General features: G+C 42.0%; 1 protein-coding gene across 1 annotated transcript in view; it reads left to right on the forward strand.

Moving 5' to 3' along the window:
* NOL6 (nucleolar protein 6) overlaps window positions 1–18,670 on the forward strand; it is a 48,316-nt gene extending 29,646 nt beyond the window's left edge. Inside the window, exons 24-26 of the mRNA XM_063453824.1 lie at window positions 14,941–15,141; window positions 16,863–16,964; window positions 18,113–18,670. Of these exons, the coding sequence (XP_063309894.1) occupies window positions 14,941–15,141; window positions 16,863–16,964; window positions 18,113–18,262 (453 nt within the window). The 3' untranslated portion in view covers window positions 18,263–18,670. The remainder of the gene's footprint in view (window positions 1–14,940; window positions 15,142–16,862; window positions 16,965–18,112) is intronic.
* Window positions 18,671–19,092: the final 422 nt, after the last annotated feature.

Genomic DNA, 19,092 nt, shown 5'->3' on the forward strand with positions numbered 1-19,092 from the left:
GTTTTCTTTAGCTTCTATAAAGTGTTACTTCCCCAGTTCCGTCCATACCCCTAATTTCTAATTTCCCTTTAACTACATCTACTATATCGGGGTTATTTACTAACCTGTGAATTGAACAGGAAAATAGACATTTTAGACCTAATGTTCCACGTTGCTTATATCCGCCACTATTGTGGTCTTATATTTTAAATTCCCTGCTAATTTCCTGGCAATTTATGTCCTGTAGTTTATTACTTGGTATACAGTACCCCCTTCTGTGGCATTATTTTAAACAGACCTATTATTTGTCAACAGCAGAGGGCGCTGTAGCTGCTTGTGTTATCATAGTCTGTCATAAGTGTATCTTATGTACGTGATGTAGGTCTTTACCACAAAATAACTTGGAATGTGACCCATAGCTGTTGTCCCATCTGACTGTTTGAAAAGAGGAAATGGAAAAAGGGGGATTTTTATTTTTTTAAATGTCTTTATTTCTTTTCATTACGGTAATCCAAACACCCACAGGATTCGGTAAACATTGCAGTCAAACCGTAAAACGGCAGTATGCTTTGGTACAGTGGTTGCATGTATACAGTGCAGTGTCATTGCATTACCTTTCGTATATACAATTTTATGTACATTTTCGGTACTTTCTGTGTATTGTCAACTAGCCCAACCTGTACGCGGTTAAGATACTTCTTTGTTGGTTGCTAATTCCGCAGCCTATGTGCCGCTCTATGTAGGTATGCTCCCTGAAGACCACTATGGAGCTGCGTTTGGGTGCTTTAACCCCTTCTGTAGTGCTGCCTGAGTGGACACCGGGTTTTCGGGGAAATTCCAGCTCGGGGCTGGATGTAAGGACTCCTATAGAGAGGAGAAAGAGACAGAGTATAGAGAGGAGGGATTACTTAAGACAGGTGTAATGCCGCTGTGGGTCTTGCTCATTTCAGGCTATGTAGGTGGAAGGTTTCTATTGTGACTACGGATCCCTTTTGACATGGGGTTGATACGTCTGGGGCTGCAGTACTTATATACGCATTCCCCTCCAGCCATTCGTTCCATATGCCCTAGGCAGACAGTTTTTTGTTGTGTCTGTCAGAACTCTTGTGAGCCGTTAAGAAAGATCTGTTGGATCACTTCCCCTATGGGGGGAAAGTTCCCTGCTATCAGTATGTGGAATGCCAGGGTCCCTTGTTGTTTTGAGAGGTGTTCAGGAAACATGAACAGCTGGAAGAATTCCGCTGATTTCTGAATTGGTTTGTGTAATACTTCCCCAATTAGCTTGGCTATTCCCTCCCAGAAGGGTTTGATTATCGAGCATTCCCACCAGATATGTAACATTGTTCCTTTATCTGTGGTGCATCTCCAACATTTGTCAGAGGTGTTTGGGAACATATGTGCTAACCTTGCTGGTGTTAAGTACCATCTGGTGGCTATTTTCCTTATCAATTCTACGTGGGAATTGCATCTCGTGTATTTTTTATGTATCTTAAAGGCCCCAGTCCATGCAGCGTCAGGTATCGTACAACCTAGGTCTTTTCCCCAGTCCATGGTATATTTAGGCATAGGGAGTTTGCCATCCCTCAGAATTACGTCATAATATGTCGCTATTACCTTCTTTTTTGGTATCAGTCCTGCGCACATTTTCTCCATAATGGTCATGGTTTGTACTGTAGGCGGGTTGAGAGATCCTGCCTGGTTAATGGTTTTCAGTAGGGATTTCAGCTGTAAATCTGGTAGGCAGCCTGTGTGGGGTAGGGAAAAGGGGGGATTTTTAATTTTTTTCTCATGCAATTTTATTTGTTGACCATTGCACATTATGTGATTTGTGGTACCGACAGTGCTGTTCGGATTTTGTTATGTTGAGAATATTGTCTTGAAGACAAATGCAAATCCAAGATAAACTAGTGTTCCCCAAAGGGTATCTTCATTCAGCTCAGGTTGAGCGTTGTTGGGATACATAGAATTATTTCCAGTCTTTTGTTTTCTTTCCTTTAAACGTGATAACATACAGTGTGCATTTTATCGTAATCCTTTTGGATAAATAGGCCATGTAAAGCCATTTATTGTGGAGTTAATCGGAAGCAGTCCTACTGAGAGGCCATACTGTATGGGGTTAATTTTTCGGGCCAGAGGGTGTTTTATGGATGGGTCATTCATTGACCCATGCCTGACCTCTTATACCAGAGAGACAATAGCTGTTCCTGGCAAACCCACCGTTTTCGCATCTAGTCTTACAATCACACTCAGGATGTAAACTCTGAAACCCATTCACAGATGAGAAAATCTTTTTAGTTCTCACTCCCTTCCATCCTATCCAGCTACACAATACTCGGACGCATGCACTTAGTCTGAGACTCGATGCAAGATGACCCTGTCTGTTCCCACAGCAATGATTAGAAGTTTAATTCTGCTAAATAATGAGCAGGTTCGTGTTCTCTATGACAGGATGGCGGGCGGTCAGTTTGCCACGGCCCGAAGAATTCGATGACTGTATACAAAGAATAGGGCCGAGCAGCTCTGCATGTATTCTGTAGTTACATTGAATGTGTAAACCTGTGCATTTAAACCAAATTTTAAGAAGCTTACATCCAGGATGAGCACTTTAGAGAATAAGGCATTTGGCATGTGTAACTAATTATTTGTTCAAATCAGGCGATTTCAGCTCAGAAAGTTGGAAGGAGATATGTAAGGGAGGCTTATAGATACCCAGAAAAGTCCATATAATCTTACCCTCTTTATGATGGGCATTTTGTTTTACCATTCCACACCCTCTCCGTAGTCCTGTTAGAGTATTGTTGTGAATTTACTTTATCTGTGATATTTAGCTGCTCTTGATTTTGAAGGGGTTGACCCATTTTAATATGTTTTTACGGAATATACCTCGAGTATTTTTGATCCATCTTTGTGCTGAAAATGTAGACATGGCAGTGGCGATGCTGCTTTTCCCACTGTACCCAGAAAAGAGTTTATCTCCTACACATTGGGAAGCTGTTGCCAACATAATTCAATACATGACAAGATCCAGTCTCTATTACTTTGGCTTCCTCCACATTTCTGATTTGTATTTCTGATGCCAATGATGAGTGCTAGTGCAAAGACCAGAGGCATATATAATCCACCCTCCCCCGATATATCTTTATTGTAAGAGTTTTAAACCGTAGAGCACAGTTGTGTATTTAGGTCTTTTTATTAGGTGCCTCTCCTGGTTATAGGTAGTCACTACTCCCAACTCATTCCTATGTCAGCTTGTGCTTCCTTCATTTATGTCTGTCTGTCTGTCACCTCTGCTGGACTCCAAAGCAGCGACTGTTGAGTTTTTTAAAATTTTTAAAAAAAAAATGAAATAAATGTTAAACAGTTGAACAGCGGTAACAAGGCATCATGTCAAAGCAATATGCTGCACATTTTGCTGCCCCCCTTCCCCCTCCCCCCTAAATCCTGCTCTCTGATATGCTTAGTTAGCTTCAGTAAAGATCTGCTTCTTAGGAGTGAGTCACTGTTTGTACTCAGTCCACTCAGTCATCATAGTCACTCGCTGGTGATTTCACTGCTGACTACAGTTAAAATGAAAATTACTTTCCATGGTAGTTTTTCCAATTTTAGATTTTTTTTTAATCTACCATTTGCACCATTTAACAAAAAAATCCATCCCCTATTATGTTTGCAAAATTACCCATACATGTTTGGATTGAATGTGATACTTAACTTGATGCTTGGCTTTGAGACTCTGCATTGTGGGAGGGAATAGGCATGGGTGCCTACCATTCTTGAATTTTGTGCAAAATCTTTATTGACAGGCATAAGGCTATCCTAACTATAAGATAAGGCCAGGGACTAATGAAAATATTTAGAAAATTGGGCAGACTAGATGGGCCGAATGGTTCTCATCTGCCGTCACATTCTATGTTTCTATGTTTCTATCTACCATCCTTGAATTTTGTGCAAAATAGCAAATATGTAAATAAGCTTTGTCTTTCGTTACATAAAATCACAAAAAACAAAGCTTATTTACATGTTGGCTATTTCTAATATGCCGCCCTGGCTCCTTTGCCCCCCTCTATATATTGTGCACACCCTACTTTTAGTTATTCTATAACTCCAATTCTATATTAAGTTCATGCCCTGCAAAAAAACAAAAACAACCCAGGATAAAACTTGTCTTTACTCACTAAACCCTGAAATGTAGTAAATGGAAAGCCAGCGCACAAAATTTAGGCAAAAGGTGCTCCACCTTCCGGTATAATTACAGCTTTGGGTTTTTTTTTAGCCTAAGCTTGGATTTCAATTCACTTTTTACATTTATTTTATTTATATAAACCCCAAATATTCTACAAATCTAGCAGGGTTTTTCATTAAACTCAGAATTTTCATGTATTAACCTTGCGAGTGCCTTTGCCACGTTGCTCCGATTTGCTCTGTCCATTTCTCTGCAGTTGATTTGTGCTGTCTGGTGGTGGGGATGTTAAGTGTTTTTGGATAACTGACAGCATTATTAGCAGTGTCTGTACGGTGTGATACAGCGACATTTAATTACAACGAGCCGAGGTGTGGCCTGTTATTTTTGTTTTAATCCTCTCGTTTAATGGGGTTCCCGCAGGGAGTCATGTTCCCCAATTCTAGGTCGTTTCCTTGCACAGCCACCTGTGATAATACAAACATGTTTTCTGACTCACTGCACACATAGCAGCTCTTCCAGATCTCCACATCATGGATTAAAATCTAGCATTCCATCTTATACAGAACCTTGGGACTTTGATTATACTCATGAGTAGCATAACAAACACCAGCCTACTTACATACATATATTTATGTGCATTATTTGGCAAATTAAATGGATCCATATTTTTCTTTGTAGAACTGATTTCAACAAAACTGATTCTATTATAAAGCATTAAAAACTGTGCAGTTTCTGTTATGTGGTAAGTTATTTAACCCCTTAAGGACACATGACATGTGTGACATGTCATGATTCCCTTTTATTCCAGAAGTTTGGTCCTTCAGGGGTTAAATTGATGTGAACTGCCCTGTTTTCATTATACGTTATGGGTATACTGGATGTTTCTCTTAACCAGATACAGTAGCACATCTGTCATGAGATCTACAGTCTATTTTCTTGTGTTATTTGTCACTCTGCGATCTGTGCATCATTAAAGGGAAACTCCAGTGCCAGGAAAACAATCCGTTTTCCTGGCACTGGAGGGTCCCTCTCCCTCCCACCCACAAATCCCCGGTTACTTAAGTGGTGAAAACCCCTTCAGTCACTTACCTGAGGCAGCGGCGATGTCCCTCGTCGCTGTTTCCTCCTCCGCGCCGCTCCTCCCTCTGATTCCGTCCGCCGGCTGGCGAGACTGATCCCGCCCACCGGCCAGGGAGACCTAATGCGCACGCGCATTAGGTCTCCCCATAGGAAAGCATTGAAAACGAATTTCAATGCTTTCCTGTGGGGAAATGAGCGACGCTGGAGGTCCTCACACAGCGTGAGGACGTCCAGCGACGCTCTAGCAAAGAAAATCTTTGCTAGAAATCAGGAAGTGACCTCTAGAGTTAAGAGTTTATTAAAAACTGCAATAATTACACTTGCAGGGTTAGGAGTAGTGGGAGTTGGCACCCAAACCACTCCAATGGGCAGAAGTGGTCTGGGTGCCTGGAGTGTTCCTTTAATGCATCCTCTACCTTCAAACTGGATAATCAAATTCGCACCCATAAGATTATCTGACAGCCAGGTGGGTGGCTTTACTGTGTGTTTATGCTACAAAGGACACAATAACTTTAGCTTAATTGAGTGGTTTGGGGGTTTTACAGCAAGCCCCTGCAGTCCAACGGCTCTCTGCCATTTAGGAGCTAAATCAATTTGTTTATGCAGCCCACTTATACATTAAATGAGCTTGCGTTAGGGATAACATTAAATGAATAAGGGATTTTTTTTTTTTTTTTTTTATTCTTTATTTTTGCATGTGCATATAAGTAACAGACAAGCTTGCAGGGCCACAACAGCAACTGCAGGCATATTCATAGCATTTCAATGAGTGGCAAATGATACAGCACATTTTTCTTTTTAGACATGAGAACAACAAGTTGTGTTACATTAGTAGTGATTAGTGAGTATACTAGGCTAGACATGCATATAACATTCCTAGGTGCTCCTAGGGTTAAAAGTATGTGGCATTGTATTCTTGAGTGGGTTAAACAGTTATATTTCAAGCTAAGACATGCGTCAAGATGATAAGATTTACATGTTATATTTAAATTGAGGTCTAACAAGTGTGGTTATAAGTATGTACTGTCTAGTGTTTTGACATGTAGTTTTGCCAGCGTTCGTCCTATATGTGTTAAAACAGTATTAGGTTAGCACATTGGATTTACTACACAGCACATATAACATAAAACAGTTGCCTCAGTTGATAATAGATTAATTAAATGACAAGCATAAGTAAGATAGAGCAGTGGATAGAGCAAAGAGTGTGATGTAGCATGTGTGCCACGGAGGATCCATAAGTCTCTTATGGGTAAGTGGTGCAGGCATTAGAGACTGGTGCCCAGCTGAGAGCTCATATAGTATAGTCATCCTACCCCTTGCATGGGGAATGCATAGTCCCGCACGGACTCCTGAGCGCTTGGATCTATTGTAGCGCAGCAGCGCGAGGGATACCTCCAGCACTCGGCATGCGAGAGGGTGTGTATCTCTGGACCGCCTCCTCTGGAACATCTGGTCGGGTCTGTGGGTCTCTTGTTGGGCCGAAGCTTGGTGGTGTGTATGAGTTCGGACAGCTTGTTCATGCTTGAGAAGGTGGCGGTCTGTGGCTGGAGCCTCGTGGGTCTGCGCTCTTGCTGTCGGTTTCGCTTTCGTCTGCGCGATTTTCGCGCTCCCTTCTGTCTGCGAGGTGTGCCTCGTGGCGGAGGGTGCGAGGAGAGTGCCATCGGTAGGTGCCCTTTCAGAGTTTGTGCCCCAGCCAGCCGTTCTGCCATTTTAGTCCAGAAGGCTGCAAATGAGGCCTCCAGCCGCGCGAGGATGTCAGGCCAATATGCTTTTTCTTGTGGCTCTGGGGCATTTGCCGCCATTTCGGGTTCGGTAAGCGCTGCTTGTGTGTGCTTCCCCTGGGGCTGTTGGGGTCTGTCAGGGACCGGGATGACCCCCGCCGGTCCATAGGGGGGGGAACTGGGGTCCAATTGCCAGCTGTTTGCCTTTGAGGGCAGCCGGGGAGCGGCCGTCTCCCCAGTGCCATGCAGGTTTGTAGGCCGCAGTTGTCTCTCCGATGGTTGTTGCAGGGATGGCATCATGTTTGGTATCATTGTGAGCCCCGCTTGTTCACCTCTCGATTTGTGACCCTTTTGGGTCATTTGCAGGCCATTTGTGGCCTGTATGCAGCGATTATTGCCTCGATAAGCAGGAGTCATGCTGTTCTGCATCCTCTCTGTTCAGTGGCTAGGCCCCGCCCCCTGAATGAATAAGGGATTTAACAGCATGTAATGCCTGTCTGTCATTGCAAAAGCTAGTAAGATGCTTTTGCCCATAAAAGAGGGGTATTGATTCACGTTGCCAAAATATAATTTTGCCTCTTTTTAAATCGATGGTAAGTAAGATCCCTGTGTGAATATGCTGTGCAATTATGGCCACTGGTTTTAACCCCCTAAGGACCAAACTTCTGGAATAAAAGGGAATCACGACATGTCACACATGTCATGTGTCCTTAAGGGGTTGAAGAAGGATATTGAAAAACTAGAAAAAGTGCAGCAGCGAGCTTTAACATTAGTAAGGGGGATGGAAAATTTTAGTTACAAAGAAAGGCCAGACGAACAGGATTCTTTTTTTCTTCTCTAGAAAAAAGGTTCCTCAGAAGGGATATGACGGCACTTTTACAAATATATACAGAGTCAGTATGTGCTAACCTGTTCATTAGTAGTCACGTACAACAGATAAGAGGTAACCCATTGGGACTGGATGAAAGGGTCCTTTACAGTAAGAACAATAAAGAGGCTGCTTAATCAGATTCTATAGATTTTTTAAAAAAATGGTCTGGATGCTTTTTATTTTTTGCATAAACCTAATATTTAAGGGTATGATTGAGATGTATGTGGACAGGCGGTTGATTCAGGGAGAAATCTTATCGCCATTATGGAGTCAAGAAGAAGTTTCCCTTTTTGTGGCATAATTGGAAATGGCTACAATTGTTTTTGTTGGCCTTATTTTGTATCAACAGCATAAACAAAAGGTTTATGTACTTTAGTCTTTGCCAACATAGACTATGTAACTTTGTAACATCTCCACTTCACAGCCTTCCTACACATTTCCTGTAAAGAGAGATCTAATGTTTAAACTACTTTTATTGCACAGTCTGTTTACTTTAGAGATTCTCTTCTCCTCCTCTGTTTATAGCCTGCTTGACCCTGCAGGAGCCTCTTGTGTGTTATTAAAGTTCATGTACTTTATTTATTTTTACTTTGAACTGTTTCTCTTATTGAAGTGTGCCTTAGCCCAAAATAGTTTACAGGGTTATTTACTAAAGGGAGAATACCAAGCTAATTCAACGAGAATTTAAAATTCAAGGTCAAAATAGTTTAATTAGACCGTTGTTTTCAGTTTGTCTGCTTTGGCCTTAAATTAGAAAATCACTTTGTATTCTCACTTTAGTGAGTAACCCTGTTAGCCTATGGTCAGCTTTATATATCGCCAAGATCTTATTTCCCCGATTGGTAACAGATAAGGAAGAGATATTTTTGTTTTAGGCATGTGTTTCTCCTGTGGATGTAGGGTGAACCTGTTCTGGAACATATGCAGACATGTGTAGCTAACCTGTGTAGCTAAATACTTGGCTAATAAAAGAGGGGCAGTGGGTCCAAAGAGCGACAAATGATGTGCATCTGTATCAAAAGGCATTTCTTATTCTGTTTTATAAGGAATTCAGATATCAAAGGGTGTCTTGTAGTCCTGTAAGCGTATAAGACAGAAAGCTTTGCTATTTGTGGGAGATGGGAGGAAAAGCAGTTTATTAGTGACATTTGATCTGAGAATCTGCCGTATTGATTTCCCGGTCTTGTCTGCGGTTCCACGTGCTACAGCGGTGGAATGCAAGGTTTACGGTGTTGCGTTTCTCTCTGTAAAGCACAGATTATTCCTTAGAACAAGGACATCCCCAGCTCTTTTGTGTATGGCAAGTAATCTCTTGTAATATCTTAATATGTTCAATCTCTCTGAACAGGTATGTCCAATTAAAGGGCGTTGGCGGGGCAAGTGTTCCCTGCATTTATTGCGAAACGAGGAGTCCTACCTCCGGCTCTCTGTGCCTCACTGATTTAGCTGAGCGCTGCTCTGCTCAATAGAGCTGGGCATGTGTTGGCTTTCAATAGATCAGATTTGTGGTTTGGGTTATGTAAACGACAGAATTCACATGGCACCTGGAAAGCTTTCGTCTTCAGTGACTCTGAATGTAATATAATCTGCGGTGGAGCTGTAGTCTGTAATCTTAAAAATTGTACCCGAGCCAGTAGTTTAAAATGATCTAACAAAAAAAAAAAACTGAACTTGAAAAATATTTGTTGTGCTGGCTGCGTTTGTTACTTTTCTAATGAGTGCTGAAATACTGGCACAGTAGCCGTATCTTTCTAAATGCCACCACGTTCCCCAGTTTTACGCAATTTATTACCCATTACCACCTGCTATCCATTTCATCTTCAGTAGGAGTAACTGTAATTTCTGCATTGACTACTGTTCATAGGTTACTGTGCATCAGCCAAGCTGTATTGCAACCCCACACAGAACAAATGTTGCAAAATGTCAGGGATTTTTGTTTGCTGTATAACGTGTGGAACCTGTGTGGCTCGCTGTGATATCTCTGTTAACTCTGTCTTCCTGGGTATGTGTTTGAGCAGGTGTTAAAGGGGAGCATTTCAGTAAATTGGTGGGTGATAGCTTGATTTGCTTGGAGAAGGGAGTGTTTGTACAGGGTAGCGTTTCTAGTACAGCAAGTTCCCAATCATTCAGCCAACTTTATGGTGGAACTTTTAGATTAGAGTAGCAGATGTCTGCCTATCCCTTGTGGTTCACACCACTTCACCGGATTGTTTGCTACATCTCTCCAACCACCTACCGTGGACGGCAAATGTCCTTGTGATCAGCTGGTCTTCAGAATAGAGAGGCCCATCATTGACTAATTAAATAAAGCAATATTCTATTATCAGTACTGCAAATTAGACATTTATAAATAATTAAAGCTTGTTAAGGCTGCAGACAAGAGAACTGCAGCTTGTGTGGGCTGTTTTTTTAGACATACCCCCAATAAGAAAATGCATAATTAAATGCATGTCTGTTTTATTGTTGGTATATCTACTAAATAGGGATTTAATTTTATTTGAGCATCGGAGTGTCCTTTTTCTTTCAGCCTTCGAAGCTGAGAAGGTCTAGATTAAGTTCTCGTTCCATCTTTCCCTAAATACTGTAAACCACAGAAATTGTAAAATGTGTAATATAAGGCCAGTTTCACTTGTAATGTGATTGTGCATTACATTCATGGAACACCGCTGGATCTCTTGGACGTTATCTGTAGCTTTTAATGAAGTGTCAGATACACAGCTCTTTCCAACCATAGCAAGGCTTTGCCATCTGAGGTGGACAGTGGGATATGGCACAGTATACAATGTCACACATGACAGGGTGTGCACTAAGCAATCAATCAATATCTTGTTGCGGTAACAATATGTTCTCAAGAAATTCTATATTGTTTACGGAAAACACTGGTTTCATTTAGAACACCATAAGACCACCCCTCCCATCATGACAGTAATTTGAGTCTTTGATAATTTCCAGTAATGGTTGTTTATAAAGTCTCGTCATTTGGACTGTGAATTCCCAGAGCATCCCCATGCATTTATGTTAAAGTCTACAAAGGCTGAGATTGATGGACACGTGTCTCTTTTCAGCCTACATAATTCCTTTGTTTTTTGTTTTTTTTGTCAATCTTTCTTTTATTGAAGCATTTTTGATAGGGTACAGAAGGGAAGGAGGGAAACGCATAGTTTGATTACAGTAGAGGGTTGAAACATCGTCAGCTTTAAACTATTAAATTTCTGGGATAGCGATGCTTCGTTTTTGTTTTTTTTAAATCAGGTTGAGAAAACAGGTTCATAAATCAGTCATAGAAAACAAGATTCTAATACAGGCGTTTAAATCAGGCTTTTAAATCAAGTTATTAAGTCAGGCTATTAAATCAGGCTATCAGATCAAGCTATGAAATCAGGCTATGAAATCAGGCTATGAAAACAGGCTATGAAAACAGGCTATGAAAACAGGCTATGAAAACAGGCTATTAAATCAGGCTATTAAATCAGGCTATTAAATCAGGCTATTAAATCAGGCTATCGAATCAGGCTATCGAATCAGGCTATCGAATCAGGCTATCGAATCAGGCTATCGAATCAGGCTATCGAATCAGGCTATCGAATCAGGCTATCGAATCAGGCTATCGAATCAGGCTATCGAATCAGGCTATCGAATCAGGCTATCGAATCAGGCTATCGAATCAGGCTATTGAATCAGGCTATTGAATCAGGCTATTGAATCAGGCTATTGAATCAGGCTATTGAATCAGGCTATTGAATCAGGCTATTGAATCAGGCTATTGAATCAGGCTATTGAATCAGGCTATTGAATCAGGCTATTGAATCAGGCTATTGAATCAGGCTATTGAATCAGGCTATTGAATCAGGCTATTGAATCAGGCTATTGAATCAGGCTATTGAATCAGGCTATTGAATCAGGCTATTAACACAGGATATTAAATCAGGCTATCAAGTCAGGCTATTAACAACATGACATTAAGCATGCTAGGCTAGTAGTGAAAACGAATTACCAAGAGGCGCACAGCAATGGGAGTTAGACCTAATAGGTACGAGTGAAATTACTAAGGCAGGCTGGTAACATAGTATGTATCTATCTGCTAGCTGGCAATCATAAAGTATTAACTGTATAAAGAAAAATTAAACATTACGGAGCATGGAAATTTGTATGGGTAAAACCCTCAGGGTGTAACAGTGTGTCTCTTGCGGTTACTTGGGACAGTCCAAGGCCTCGAGCGTAGCAGGTGTCCATGCTGTTATTCAGCCCACCCCACATGGAGGAGTTGTGTTGTAGCACGCACGGTCCAATCCACTTGGTCGTGGGGGGCTGCCTATTTGTTCCACCGCTCCATGGAGGCCCGGGTCCGTTTCTCTATAGTGGGCGTTTTGGCCCGCTGAGTGCTTAGCCCTCTGGGTTAAGGTGCCCCTGGTGTTATTCCTAGTGCGCTGCCGCTTGAGTGTCCCTTGTCTTCGGCCCAAGGCCGTATCGGAGACCCTTGCCACAAGTCCATTGACCCCATCTCCAGGGTCGTGGGCCCAAGGCTTTGCCGGAGTCCGGTTGTTCCCTTGGGTGTATGGGTGGCGGTGAGGAGTAACCCTCGGGTGGGCTCCCAGCCCGGAAGAAGAGTGGGGAGAGCTCTTGGGTGCACACCTGGATGTACGGGGGGGTCCCCCGTGGTCTGCTGCAGTGCTCCGATGCTTGTTTCTTCTTTATGATTACGCCTGCAGGCTGAGGATCTCTCCTCCTGCGGCGCCATCTTGGGGCTCTGTGCCTTTTAGGAGTGAGGCATCGCCGTTATGGTGCTGTGTTTGCTCCTGGCTCTGGCGTGTGTCCTGTTTATTCAGCCATGCCCGGCGCTCCAGTTGTGCCCAAAAGGCATCGAAGAGAGCGGTGAGTCTGGCTTCGTAGTTTGGCATGACTGAGTGGTTTTCATGTAGCTCACTTGGTGCTTTCACGGTCGCCATTTTAGCAGCGTCTCGTGTTCGCCGATCTTGTTGCTGTATTGCCCCATATTGTAGGCTCAGCTCGTTGCCGCTTGTCCAGTCGCTTGTTGCAGACCGAGGCTCCAGTGGGCCTCTCGTAGCTGCTGTGGGTGCTATGTCAGCCATTGTTGCCAGTCTGCTTGCTGTGTGCCTCTCGCCGCAAGCCGCCATCTTGGGCTCGTCTTGTGAGGAGCTATCACTGTGAGGCAGAGGCCCAGGCTTGGTAGGTCGTGCCAGTTGGTAGCCCTGGTGTCTAGTGAGGACCGGGATGACCCCCACCGGTACTGGGGGGGGGGGGAAGATATGCAGGCACGCCGAGGTTTCTGTACGTGGCTTTGTCTTCGAGGAGAGCGGCCGCCTCTCCCCGTCTCAGTCTCTGGTAGGCCTCAGGCGCGTTTTGTGGGTTTCCGGGCTTTGGGGTACTCGATTTTGGTGTCGTTTTGTGCCCCCGGGTGTCCCCACTCTGTCTCTTACCATCCGGCTGGTGGACGTGCCGATTTTCGGGGTGTATACCCCGGTTTTCGTTGCGTTTCGGCGGGAGCTGATGTTCAGCACGTCCTGCCAGCTCGGCGGTTAGGCTCCGCCCATAATTCCTTTGTTAATCTGTTGTAAAATGTAACCATTTAATATTTTCTAACCCTCTCCATAAGTACGATCTCCTCCTCCAAAACTGAGTTCCATCTACAGTACATAAACATTGTAATATAAGCTACATGTATTATTCAGCCTACAAATGGGACGTCTCTTTGTAAGGCTCCTGATGTAACCCTGCTTGTAAGCAATAAACCCTTCATTTATATTAAAGAAGCAATTTCTCCTTATTGCCTGGACCAAAATGATGTAAAGATTTAACACCGAGACACCTGAATAACCATTAGTTTCCACAACGAACATCCCAACTCCGACAGGCAGTTCTAGTCAACGTATTAATTTAGTTTGCATTTCTGCAGTGGTCACTTTTGTGAAATTCATCGAGAGGCAGCATTTAAGGCGGCACTGTCACTGTCTTGAGATTTTGCAGATTTGCCGGGAGGCCGGCAGGTAAATTTGAGTTCTACTTACCTGTAGCCATCCCTCGCAAGTGCCGCCATCTTCTTCTGGTGAGTTCTCTTCCGCTGACATCACTGCTGTACTCTCATGCATGCGCAAGAGTATAGCTCTGAGATCTAGGGAGGTTCCCGTGAGACCCTCCATAGACAGAGCCAATTCCCGGCAGCCATCACTGGTGACAGCTGTTGGGATTGCAAACAAAGGAGAGATCCGCACTCTCGACACTAGTAGACCTCGGTGCACTGTACCGAGAGCTGGCAAATCCCCATTCCATATAGTGCAGTCAATGTAGAAGGCTGTCGGAAATGACACTGTAGCTCTGCCCAGTGTCTAAGTAAGGTCTGTGTCAGGTCTATAAAAAAAATACATAAGACAAAGTAGTCCTCACTTTGATGTTTTTAGTTGGAAATAGATGAAAACTGAAGAAAATAGGAAGAGAGGAGGAAGCGATTGTAAAAGTGAAAATATGGTGTGACCGTGCCGCTTTAACATTTACTACCAACGTTTAGGTTTGTGTGCTGGAAGTTCTCTTTCTGAAATGCACAGGAATGGCTAAATGTTAGAAATGAACACTTCTGTTCTTATGCTAACACAAACTGTCAGTTTAATTTTTGTTTACACTGTGTGAACGGATTCTTTTCCCCCATGAATATCGTTTACCCAAATAATCAAAGTAAAACATGTTATGGGCGCATGGCCGGATTTCCCTTTAGGCAGAGTAGGCACCTGGCGTGTTCAGCACAATGTACCTTTTTGAGCTGAAATAGAATGGTTTGGATATTACCAGGAGCCATAGATGGTGTCCTCAGTAGTCCGTTCAGTTTTAGAGGTTGAAAATGGTGACCTAAATCTATGGCATGATTTTCTTCCCTGTGCTATCCGTTCATGTTAATATCTCAAAATGTGTAAAAATGGAATTGGTTCTATAAATGTTAAATAGTAGGGACATAAACCTAATTTGTGTCATGTCACTGGGTGTTTACATTGATCTCCAGTGATGTCAGCGTCACTGAGCGTCTGAACAATGCAGTTGTTTTATTATAATGTTTGCACGGTGACTACAACCTATAACTGATCACGTTTTCTCTTTTGCAGGTGGTTTTCCGGCCTCCTCTGGATCTCTATGATGTCCTGATCCATTTGAATCCCAAGCACATTCCCCGACACAGGGAAGCAGTGGATCACCCCGCAAAGTCCTTTGTACGGGGCTTGTTAAAAACGGAAGCTGAAGTGCTGAACCTCTTCTTTCCGGTGGTGGATTATGACCCAGTCCAGTTATACTTGAAGGAACTCCGAGTAAGATATAGTCACCTGTAATATGAGTGCTTGCCCAAGCAGGGATGGCTAACTTCTAACTCTAACCGCAAAAGCTGGAAATCTATCATTTGCGCTATCGCTGCGAACTAGGCAATATGACCCATTACGTTAACCGTAATGACATCCAATGAATAACTTAATATTAAGTTATTAAACAAATTTATAACTGGGCAGGAACAGTCCTCATTGTTATTACATATTGCATTTATTCATTACCAAGTTTAGGAGCTTTAGGTCACTCCTCCACATTTAAAGTAACATTCCTAGCACCATAAGCACCCCAGTGTAAGTAATCAAACCATTTGACAATTTATCTGGGGTACCCGCTGGGCCCTGCTCACCTTATCAGGGAGAGTCAGAAGCTCTCTGCGTTTGGCCAGGCTTAGCTCATTGGCTCAGAGTGATCAGCTGGGTTTAGTTTAGTTGAGTTAACGGAAGCCCCCTGTAAAGGACATGCCAGTAAATTTCAGGTTAAAACAATTTGAGATTGGAGTGTCACTATTTAAGTCGTTTTTTGACACCCATGTTAAAATTTGTGTAGGACCCACTGGTTTTGGGGCAGTGTAACATGATAAGGGCATATGGTGGGACTGTATATCCATGTTTGTTTGCTGAGATAGGTGATTTTAAGTAGCCATTGTAAACTGTATTTTTGTGTGTGCGCTGTTCCCAAATTTGAATTTTGTAATAAAAATCTTGACTTCATAGGCAAACATTGGTAATCTCACATACTGTATTTGTAGAGCTGGTTTTAAACATTCAAAGTGTGCAAAAACTTCGGATTAGTGATTCATCCAGCCAAGGGGGGACTTAACAATAGTAGCCACCAAAGAGCAGAGGTTAGACACTGAAGAGGGTGTTTTGCTTCTCTCTATGCTTAACACAGTAATACACAGAGTGGCTATATGACACTTTCAATAACACTTTGACATGATGATCATTTTCCTTTAAATTAGTGTTCACGAATTTAAAATGACATTAAATGCTCCCAAGAAAAAAAGTTTAAAATTAGCAGAAGCTAAAGGTATCCTTCCTGATTCTCCTAATTATATTGTTTTACTTTTGTAAAAAGAGATTAGCAGAGAACTTTAATTAACTTGGCTGGGGATGATGTATACTGTTTTTAGCGCCTTATATGGCTAGGGAATTAAAGGGTTACTCCAACCTCTATGGCCATTTCTAATTTTAGAATTGGTCATTGAAAAACAATCTGTATGTGCAGCATTTCTCCTTGAAACGGTGCCTACATAGTTAGTCATTCATTTCTGCCGGTCTAGTTACACCTCTGACTTAACCCCTTAAGGACACATGACATGTGTGACATATCATGATTCCCTTTTATTCCAGAAGTTTGGTCCTTAAGGGGTTAAGCAGCTCGGAACTTTGTTCCCGACAACCATATCTCAGTTGTTTGAAAAAAATTAAGTCTGTAGTTAGAACGCTCTGCTCGTTGGTGACCGATGAAATTAACTTAATTAATCGTCCCTTTTTCCCCGTTGCCTCACAATATTTGTAATTATTATTAAAAATATATTGCTAAGATTGCTTAAACTTTTTAATAATGCTTGTGCTTAGTAATACATCTAACACACTCCTTCCCAGAGGAAACAATAACAATGTAGTACTCATTGCTGACCTCGTCAGACTGCCAGGGTTAAATGTATTGTCAGGCATGACAGTTGTCCTTTTTTCCCCTTTAGGAAGCCTATGAGGACTTTGCCCTATTTTTCTATGATTCCCATGGGGGTGAAGTAATCGGCATTCTGTGGAAGCCATCAAGTTTTGAGAAGCAGTCATTTAAAGTAAGTATCTGCCACTTCCAGTAAGGCATGATTCATTTGTAAAGTGTAGGACCTTGATTGCAGGTTCCCAACATACCTACCTGCTCCAGTTGGTTGGTCTAGCTATGTAGAAAAACTGATGTAAAGATCCTGCCCGCTGCAGCAGTATACCGGTATATTTCCCCCCCATATATTCTATGTTCCACTAAACACTTTTATTGTGTTTAGATTTTCAGAATACAAACGTATGAGGTCCTTTTTGCTTAACATCTATAGATCGCTCAATGAGCAGCTCTTTATTTTAAAACTGTGTCTGATGTGGATTGGAATAATTTTTTTTAATTTTATGAATATAGAATACTACTAATCCCAGAGCAAATCTTTAGCTCAAAATCTTGGTTATGTCTTTATCATTGAGCAGACCTAGACAAATCACTGGAGGCTGGTACTGCACTCATATCCGATTCCTTTACATTGTCACGGCAGTAGAAGGGTCTAATCGATGTAGGTCAGAGTAGGATTCATGGAACATTTAACAAGGTCTATAAAAGTTAGACTATTAAGCTCAACAAAGCCTGCATAGATAATTGTGCTCCACAGATTTATCCTCATTGCTAAGGCTGCCAGGATCAATCTGTTTTTATTAAATGGAAGCCGTAATGCAATGGAGAAGAACAATCAGGCAGATTGTGAGACAGATAATTAAAGAGACGCACCAAGTATCATAACTTATGCTCCTGTCCTAGGTTATAGTACCCAAGGTCCTAAGCCCATGCTACCTGCACAGAATTACATATAGCAGCAGAGAGTGCTTGTGTGATGTGAACATTCTATACTGGTCCCCACCTCCTCTGATAGGCTTCTTCACGGCTTACTTGACAGTGGGGATAGAACTACAGCAGAGTGCAGAGCTACTTGTCAGCTCCCTGATTGGCTCTTGATTAGGTTGTAAATTCCTGGTCTGGGCAGAGCTTATTGCAGAACCCATAAAGCAAAGGGGTTTGCAGTTATGAATATTTTGTATTAACGTCTAATGTGCCATTTCTAAAAGGCATTAAAAAAAAATTGTCCCTTAATTGCTCCCATTGACTGTGTAATATATATATATTAGGTTTCATAATTGTGAGCATGAACTGTATAAGTTAAGTATATTTACCGATCTTTTGCAGACAACCAACGTTAATGGGAGACTAATGGACAGCAAGAGTGATCGCTCTTTGATGATACCTAATGTAGAAGCCATTTTGGAAGATTTTCAAATCTTGGGAGAGGGCCTAGTCCTTAAGGTGGAGAGTCAGACTGAGAGGTGGAACATCTAAAAGGCTTTTCCAACTTGGCTTTCTGAAGCTACAGACAATAATTCACTATCCATTATCATTGAAGAACATTGAAGATGTGCATTTAACTTTGCAAAATCTATTATTGCTGGACCTGTGAAAAATATTCCAAATATTTCATTGATTCTCTGTTTTGTTTAAGGACCTTTTTTTACAACATTCTTTTGATCTCTTGCATCCTACTGTTAATATCTTGCATCTTACTGAAGATTATTGGTGCACAAGGGACATGTGAAGTGTGCGCGTAGTATTTTAATGTAGTTTTGACATGGCAATCGCAAAAGGCTTTATACCATCTCCCATCTACTTAAAATAAACAAGGTGTTTCCAATTATGTTTTTCTCTTCTCATTTTACTGCATTTCCTCTGAGTTTTGAGGTGAAGACTAAATCATACATATATACCGTATATACTCGAGTATAAGCCGACCCGAATATAAGCCGAGGCCCCTAATTTTACCCCAAAAAACTGGGAAAACTTATTGACTCGAGTATAAGACTAGGGTGGGAAATGCAGCAGCTACTGGTAAATTTCTAAATAAAATTAGATCCTAAAAAAAAATATATTAATTGAATATTTATTTACAGTGTGTGTATAATGAGTGCAGTGTGTGTGTGTGTATGAGTGCAGTGTGTGTGTGTGTGTATGAGTGCAGTGTGTGTGTGTGTATGAGTGCAGTGTGTGTGTGTGTGTATGAGTGCAGTGTGTGTGTGTGTGTGTATGAGTGCAGTGTGTGTGTGTGTGTATGAGTGCAGTGTGTGTGTGTATATGAGTGCAGTGTGTGTGTGTATATGAGTGCAGTGTGTGTGTGT

This window comes from Pelobates fuscus, chromosome 5 (genome assembly GCF_036172605.1).
Source record: "Pelobates fuscus isolate aPelFus1 chromosome 5, aPelFus1.pri, whole genome shotgun sequence".
Lineage (NCBI taxonomy): Eukaryota > Metazoa > Chordata > Amphibia > Anura > Pelobatidae > Pelobates > Pelobates fuscus.